Genomic DNA, 9,000 nt, shown 5'->3' on the forward strand with positions numbered 1-9,000 from the left:
AGACATTATCAAAATATGATCAAACTACAGAGTAACAGTCAGTGATAACATTACTGAAAACACATGCAGTTTGTTTTAAGATAAGAGAATAAAAGGGAACAAACATGTAGGTAAATTCATCCATCAGAATTAACTCAAAACTTAAAAGCTTTTTTTTTTTAAAAACAATTTCCTTAGAGACGAAGGGGACCATAAAGAGAAGCTCATCACAGCATCTTAGTCAGTAATTAGGGGTGTAAGGGACAAATAATTGTTTTAAGTAATAAGAATAGTTAAAATGAGTGCATTTGACATAGTTTGTTAAAAAAGAAATTGTCGTCTTGTATCATTTGAGTGCACTAAACATTTTATGATGGTGCATAAAAAACCGAACACCCCAATAGAAATCTGCTGAGCCTGTTAATATATGTTATATATATTATTATATATTATTGAGAGGAAGAAGATCGGTTTTAGAACATTTTGATAAACAATGTCAGCATAGTCCAGTATCAGTAAAATAAGGTGTGATGGCTATCTCTTTCTGACATTAGATGTAAAACAATGTCTGGAATGGTAAAGAATACTAAAAATGGTTCCTTTACAATGTGCTCAATGTGTGGTTTAAAAGTCTGCTAAGAGTCCATACACCTAAATATTATATTATTTTAATTATTATATATTATATTATATTATAAATATTATTTTATCAAGTTTTCTGAAAGAATGTAAATGGTAAATGGAATGCAGTTATATAGCGAGTTTTTACCTTAGCGCTTTACACAGCACGTTACAATTTTGCCTCTGATTTACCCACTTACACACACACACACACACACACATACACACTTCACACACCAATGGTGATGGAACTGCCATGAAAAGTGCTGGCCTGCACATCGGGAGCAACTTAGGGTTCAGTGTCTTATCTGAGGACACTTCAACATGTGGACATCAAACCGCCAACCACAGCCAACCCATGTACCCTCATTTCAAGGTGAAGGCAGAGAGCTGGCTTTGGAGTTGAGGCTCTATCTTGTACCCACTACCGCTGAATATAGTTCTACTGAGCTGTAATCTGTTAGCTGACATCCAATTGTTTAGAACATTAAAGTCAGATTTCAAAACCTCGAGAATTTGTGATGAAGAAGATTTTGATGAAGTATTCTCTGCAGATAATTGAACAAAACAATCGGATAATTTTAGATCATTAATAAAAATAGAAAACAGATATGGTCCTAAAGCAGACCCCTTGAGGCACAACTTTTTGCTGAGTTAGTCGATTATATCCAAGGTCTTTGGAAATGGAGCGAGTAATTGAATTATCTCACATGTAAACAAAGACAGATGAACAAATCGGCCAGCGGATATATTAGAATATTAGATGCTCATTTAATGAATTTGGTTTCAACCCCATCCAGTCCTGGAATGCTGCCCTCTCCAAATCACAGATGGTATTGCAGACCTCACTAGGAGATATTTTGTTAAAGTATAAAAAACATAACACTCTAGCACACACACAAAGAAAGAACCCATGGCTTGAAAAAGTGCCTGCAAATTGCACCCATCATCTTACTTCTATATTTGTTTTAACCCAGCATGCACTGAATGAAAATACAATCAATGAGAATTATGAAGTGCAGGCCTGAATCCTGGGCTCCCTCCTGACAGCAATTGTTTGTCTGAGTAAAACTGTGAGTTCCTTTGCTCTAACTATATTTATGTCCTTAATGATAGTTAATGAGATAGTTATCTTAAAGTTAGAATGATTATATGATGGTTATGCACTTTGTTAGTTCCTGTTAGAGTTACTTGTTAATGATAGGTGTTTAGTCCCTAAATATTCCATTAAATGTGTAGTTCTGTTTAGATAAAAACCATCACCAGTTGTTGTCAGCATCCACTGGCTAGACCAGCTATTGGCTGTCTAAACCATCCTATACCCTGCCAACCTCCTGCAACAAAGACTTTAAAATAAACTGCAAATGAGTTTAACTGGATTCTTCTGGTGTTTCATTGTGCCTGACTGCACACCCATAGTTTTCATCACATTACCTGGAAATCGGTATACACCTTTTACAGCCATTTAATATTCAAGTATTTCACGATGAGGGATTTACAGGATCAAAATAAGCTGGTTTGTATGTATTTGGACCGTAAAAAGAAAATCAAAACCAGGACCGTGTTGAAGTGGATGACAGTAAACCAACCAGCTGCCACCAAACCATATCTTAATATCTTTAAAAGTTACGGTTAGGTTTTCCATTGAAATTCCACAAAATAAAAGCAGTAGGGAGGAACACATCTGCGGTATGTCAGGTTCAGGCCTTTGGTGTGGGGAGGCAGCTGATATACTGTATAGTATCATGCTTCCTCACCACAGACCTGCCAGAGATTTCAGGAGGTTTTTAAGACCGTGACCTCACTGGATACTCTCTTTTCTGTGTTGCATATGAAGCTAACAAACCATACAAGAGTTTAATATTTTAAAAAGTATCACAGGGCAGGAAACTGCTGCTGCGCTGCTCTTTGTAGCTTAAAACGTGTGCTCAATCACCTGTCAGTGATGTTACAACAGGAGGTCTCCATCAGCATTTGTAAAATCTGTTTTTAGGTACTCTGGCCTTTTTTAGTGCAAGAGAACATGCAATTAGATTCCTCAGGTGGCAAAACATTTGTTGTGACATCATTGATTATGGTGTGTCCTTAGTACATGGGTGGATTAAGAGACAACGGACCCCTGGTCACAGACCTTTAAAGAGCCCCCTACCACTTTATAGGAGCACAGTCAGATTGAAAGAGTCAGTGTGTCTTTGTCGTCATTTTGCGTCAGTGTATTGTCGTTTTGCATCTGTGTGTCATTGTTCTGTCTGTGTTGTTGTTTTGTGTCTCTACATCGTCATTTTGCTTGTGTCATCGTTCTGTGGCTCTGTGTTGTCATTCTGCATCTGTGTGTTGTTGTTTTGAGTCTTTAAAGTAGTTTGTGTCTCTTAATGGTTGCCTTGTGTCTCTTTGTAATCTTCGCAAACAGTTTCTTATTTCCATATCCAGCAGCTCCAGAGCAACAAGATGATTAATTTGGAATTAATTTATTTGTGTCCACCTGATGGTAAATGGACTGCACTTATATAGCGCTTTTCTAGTCCATTCGAACACTCAAAGCACATTACACTACTGCCACATTCACCCATTCACACACACATTCATACAGTGCTCTTTTCTATACATACTGCGCTTTCTACACACACACACACACACACACACACACACACACACACACACACACACACACACACACACACACACACACACACACACACCAATGATGACTGATGAATTTAAGTCCAATATTTACTATCTTTTAGCTCTGTTTTTGGTCTCTACCAGCTCCTGTGGGAATTATCTGGCTATTTAGTTGCTAAATGCCCCACTATGTTCACCAGTTAGTCTCTACCTGTGTCTGTCCACTGTTTGCTGCTGAGCAGGTAGTGGACAGTGGCTTTATCAGAGCGTTATCTAATGATATAGTTACTTTAGATGGCTTTGCCCTGGCCTCCAGCACCACCATTAGGAACTGAATTTTATCTTTGACAAAGATATGTCCTTTAATTCCCACATGAAACAAACTTCAAGGACTGTCTTTTTTCACCTACATAACATTGCAAAAATCAGGCACATCCTATCTCAAAAAGATGCAGAAAAACTAGTACATGCGTTTGTCGCTTCTAGGCTGGATTATTCCATCTCCTTATTATTGGGCTGTCCCAACAAATCTTTAAATACTCTCTAGCTGATCCAGATTGCTGCAATGCAAGTACTGGCAGGAACTAGGAAAAGAGATCATATTTCTCCCGTGTTAGCTTCTCTGCATTGGCTCCCTGTAAAATCCAGAATAGAAATTAAATTCCTCCTCCTCACCTACAAAGCCCTTAATGGTCAGGCACCATCATATCTGAAAGAGCTCATAGTACCCTATTACCCCCAGTACAACACTGCGCTCCCAGAACGCAGGCTTTCTTGTGGTTCCTAAAGTCTCCAGAAGTAGAATGTTATCAGGCTCCTCTACAGTGGAACCATCTTCAAGTTTGTGTCTAGGAGGCATACACACTCTCCACATTTGAGAGTAGGCTTAAAACCTTCCTTTTGATAAAGCTTATAGTTAGGGCTGGCTCAGGCTTGGCTTGAAACACCCCCTAGTTATGCTGCTATAGGCCTAGACTGCCAGGGACTTCCCATGATGCACCAAGCTCCTTTCTCCTCCTCTTCCTCTCCATCTGTACGCATTCATATCGCATCAATGCTCATTACTAACTTGACTTCTTCCCCCTCCCATAGTTGTGTGCTTTCTCATCTCTCTCCTCCTGTCACTTTCTGCAGGTATTTCTGCCTCTGGTACTGCAGAGTCTGGATCTGTAACTGCAAACCTCTTACTGCCCCCATGATCCTGCTCAACACCCACTGCTTCACTAGTTATCATCATCATTACTCTTATTATATTTAGTTTTATTGGTATTATTATTCACCCTATTATTATTATTATTATTATTAATAGTTTTATTATTAGTTTCATTATTGTTATACATCTTTATATTGTACCTGTAGTGTGCTATGTTCTCTTTCCTCCCTCCCTCTTGAAATGAATTTTCTCTGAAAACAGCTGCTACTGCAGGAAACAAGGCTGAGAGTGGTGAGAGCAAACCAACAGTAAAGTTCTCTCTTTGTGCTTCCAGCACAGTGTCTCTTTGTTGAGCTGCGTTGGAGAGAACAGCACAAAGAAGGAATTTGGCGACTTGATATGTCTAACTCAGACTGCTGAAGCGTCACATTATCTTCAGATAAACTTTAGAATTCATACGTACACAGATGGATGACTGTGGATTTTGTCCTCCATCACTTACGCTGGAATTACTATCAGAATGGATCCCTTTTGGCCAGTATGGACAGGCGGAATGATTACAGCAACAGCTGATTTTGAGAGCCTGTCTTAAAAAAAAAGAGTCACCCTGTCATCTAGTTTTCTGACATTCATTTTTTCAGCTATGTGTATATACAGTATATGACATATTCCTAAATGAATATGTTGAGTATGTTAAATTACTACAAGGAAAACTGAGGCCAGGTACTATCCACACTCAACGGTGTGAGGAACAAGGATTGATATGAGCCCAGCAGGAATAGGTCATATGGATATCTACAAACTTGGGTAAAACTATCTTCATGGCTGGAGACCACTGGAGGTCAGTAAGAAAAGCTGACCTTTCAAATAAATCCGTTCTATTTCAACGCAAATGACAGTACCACTCTCTTATAAGCTTCCAGTCATAAAAGATTAATAAGCTCTAATTACCGGCTTTATGAATCGTTAATACATCCCTTACTAATGCTTCATAGATCAGTTGTCGGAAATCAATTAGAACAACTTCTGGGTTGCCAGGTTGTGGCAAATCCTCCTCCAGGAGACACTTTGTCTTTTTATCTCTATTATTCATTAGGGAGACCTCTCCAATTAACTGTTTCCCCCTGATCTTCTGGAAAAGAGCTGCAGGACATCTGGACCAAAATTCATCTAGAAACTGATCATTACAATTTAATTAACTTATCAGAAAGTGGGTGGTTATATGACAGTGTGTATGAGGACATGTATGTGCCCTGCCTCCCTCAGATTGATGTCTCCTAATCAAGGCTGCTGTCAGCAGCAGGCCGGCTGCAGCCTCCATCTCTTTACCTTCGAGTGGCCTAAACTGAACGGCGGTGATCTCCTCCCGCTGACTGCGTCTCCTCATCTTCCTCTCATAACTCCTCATCTTCACGTCCATGTCTCGCAGCTTCTGCCGCAGGACGTCGTTCTCCTTCTCGCTTTTCTCCCGCTCCTGCTCCATCTGGGAGCGCAGTGCCGCGTAGCCATCGTCCACCAGTTTGCAAATCTCCGCCACCGCGGAATTGGCCAGTATCTCTATAATCGAGGCGATCTGCGTTTGGAAGCCGACACAGTCCGCCATCATCACCAGGTCTGTCTGTCTGTTGCTGCACGGACAGATGTGTGCGGCGGTACTCGGGTGTCAACAGATCAACAGACTGGTATGTGACTGGAGACATACAAAAAGCTCAGAGTATGATTTACTCTGTCCTACCGTCCGTATATGTGCTGCACAACAATGTTGTGGCTCTATGAAGTGCGAGAGTCGCCTCCTGATGACGTCACTATGTTGTTCAGCACCACTTAAGTCAGCTGAGCCGAAATCTTTCCTTTCTCCTACAATGTCATTATTTACCAAGCAAGATAGCAATTACATTTTCACATTTCACCAACAAGCCCCTCTCGCATGGAAACTAGCATTAACACTAATGTTACCTTCGTTCATTGTGAATGGAACCAATTTCTTTTCAACTTTCAACTTTTTAAACCTTTAACACAACCTCTATTCCTATAACTCATTCCCAGTTAAAGGTACAGGCAATGAGAACTTACTGTGAGAAAACCTTGACATTTTCAGATAGTCTTAGTCCTTATTAATTAAAGTCAAGTCCATGCATTCCTTTAGCCGCAGAGACATTTTCTGTTACTTTGACCCACAGCATCAAACTCTTTCTCTCATTCCAGGCTAACTCACCCAGAATTCCCCATGGATTATCTTGAAAAAAATAATGTAAAAACTTCTTTTAAATCCATGGCCCCTTGCAAAATCCTATAACTCTACTCTAAATAATGTTTTAGTTATGAATTTTTGAAGTTTGGCACTTGAAGCTAAATTTAATAATTTCTGCGATTCTTTGTGATTCTCACCAATCACTTATTTTTAACTGGATTGGGTTGAAATTTGTATTGAACATTCAAGAAACCTTAATTTGCAACATGTATTCATGCATATAGTTTTTGATGAATGTTTTACAGCAATCAAATTAACTTTTTTACCCAAAGAATCTTTCATTTTCAAAAATACATAGCTCCACTAGTTTTCACTTTCTTTTCACTAGTGTACCATCGATCTTGCTAAATATAGCATTGGAGCTGAAAACCCAACTTTTTAAGAAATTTTGACCATATTATTTCAATTTCCTCGAAACCTTTTTATGGGAAAGTACTCATTGATGATACAGTCCTGGTTGAAGTTATTGGCACCCCTGATTTCTAAGTACAGAATTTTGAATATCTTCAGAAATACATGCAAATTAACCAATTTTGTATAATCAAAATATTTAGTAAGGTGTCCAAAGTTACTGAACAACAAAAAACATGCTTTCATATAGTGAAATAGAGAATAGACATAAAATATACGCTTGACACATTTATTGGCACCCTTTTTATGAATTTAAATTAGCTCCTCAAACAAAATAAAAAACAGATAAGACTCATCTGTGCTTAATTTTCAGTGCTCACATTACCTTAAATAACCAATTAATGATGGTTTTACTGGATAAAAAGGGGCTGACTGTTTCATTTCTTTTTCACAATGGCAAAGACAAGAGAACTGTATGAGAGCATTAGAAATGCTATTATCAAAAAACATAACAGTTCCAAAAGCTACAAGGCAACTGGCAAAGATCTTGCAATCACTGTTTCAATAGTTTGTAATATTATCAAGAAGTTTCACTCATAAAACTGTTAAGAATCTACCAGGACGTGGTGCCAAGAATAAACTCAACGGGATAAGTCTGTGAAGTTTGATGTGAATTTTGGAAAAAACAACAAGGAAGACATCTAAAGCACTTGAAGCTGACCTGGAGCCATCTCGACTGGTGGTTTCAGCCTGTTCCATACACCGCACAATAAACCAAGAAGGGCTCCATGGGCCATGGCCAAGGAGGACACCACTATTGAAAGAAAGGAACAAAAAGACAAGACTAATGTTTGCAAAAACTTTCACACATAAGCCACAGTCTTTCTAAGATAATGTTCTATGGACAGTTCTGTAAGTGCAATGCACTAGTTCTTGGAGATGTTTCACCTGGGGAGTGGGGAGTTCCAGGTATTTATCCTCTGGTGAGATCAGCAACACTTGTGAGTTGTTGAGGTCACATGAGCCATTGACCCTCCCGGTTGTCATGTGAGTTGTTATGACCAAAAGGGTCAACCTGTGGATGGGTACTAACACCTTTAGGGTTTTTAGGGTGAAAAGTAAGTCGTTGACCCAGCCTGCCATCATGTGAATCATTGAGGTCACATGAGTCCTGGTGTGGAGGGGTATTCCGCTTTCTGGGGAGTGAACTTAGAACTGCATTGTGGGTGGCTAACAGGAGGTGTCTCAGACCACCTCCTCTGTTTAGTGACCATTGTTCCAGATTGACAAAGATGTCCTCTTTCGCTCCTCTTTCAAACCATCTGTCTTCTCTGCCCAAAATGTGTACATCACTGTCCTGGAAAGAGTGTGCTTTGTCCTTAAGATGCAGGTAGACTGCTGAGTCCTGACTTAAGGAATTGGCTCACCTGTGTTGTGCCATGCGCTAATGTAGCGGTTGTTTAGTTTCCCAAATGTACAGGTCTGTGCATTCCTCGCTGCATTCGACTGCGTGAACTATGTTGTTCTGCTTGTACCTGGGTATTTTGTCCTTAGGGTGGACAAGTTTTTGCCTCAGAGTGTTACAGGGCTTGAAATGCACAGGGATGTTATGTTTGTAGAAGATCCTCCTGAGTTTTTCAGATAATCCAGCCATGTAGGGATAGATAATGTTATTTCATTTATTGCAGTTTTCTTCTCTGTCTGTTCTGCCTCTTTTTGTGGTTTTGATGAAGGCCCAGTTGGGATAACCACAAGTTCTAAGTGTTTATGTGTTGATGTGTTTATGTTCCTTCTCTTTCCCCTCTGACCTTGTGGGAACATTCTGAGTTCGATGGTGTAGGGTTTTGATGACCCCCAGTTTGTGCTCTGGTGGGTGGAGAGTGTCAAACAGTAGGTATTGTTAGATCTAGCTGTTTTTATTAATCATGTGAATATAAAGAGCATACCAAAGAAATATGCTGTTTGCACACAGAGTTTATTGTATGTACGTAGAAAGGCATTGGCTTATGAAAACAGGCCATTC

The 9,000-nt window shown here is 39.5% G+C and overlaps 1 protein-coding gene across 6 annotated transcripts in view; it reads right to left on the reverse strand.

Moving 5' to 3' along the window:
- Nucleotides 1-9,000, reverse strand: part of LOC120799829 (zinc finger protein 358-like) — a 38,466-nt gene that overhangs the window by 10,950 nt on the left and 18,516 nt on the right. For 2 of the 6 annotated variants that reach the window (XM_040145238.1, XM_040145237.1), the window contains exon 2: nucleotides 7,699-7,791. In XM_040145238.1, the coding sequence (XP_040001172.1) occupies nucleotides 7,699-7,774 (76 nt within the window). In that variant the 5' untranslated portion in view covers nucleotides 7,775-7,791. Of the gene's footprint in view, nucleotides 1-4,838; nucleotides 4,963-5,704; nucleotides 6,218-7,698; nucleotides 7,792-9,000 lie in introns of those variants that run through there. The other 4 variants (XM_040145235.1, XM_040145239.1, XM_040145234.1 and 1 more) reach the window with 4 other exon arrangements.

This window comes from Xiphias gladius, chromosome 15 (assembly GCF_016859285.1).
Source record: "Xiphias gladius isolate SHS-SW01 ecotype Sanya breed wild chromosome 15, ASM1685928v1, whole genome shotgun sequence".
NCBI classification, from domain to species: domain Eukaryota; kingdom Metazoa; phylum Chordata; class Actinopteri; order Istiophoriformes; family Xiphiidae; genus Xiphias; species Xiphias gladius.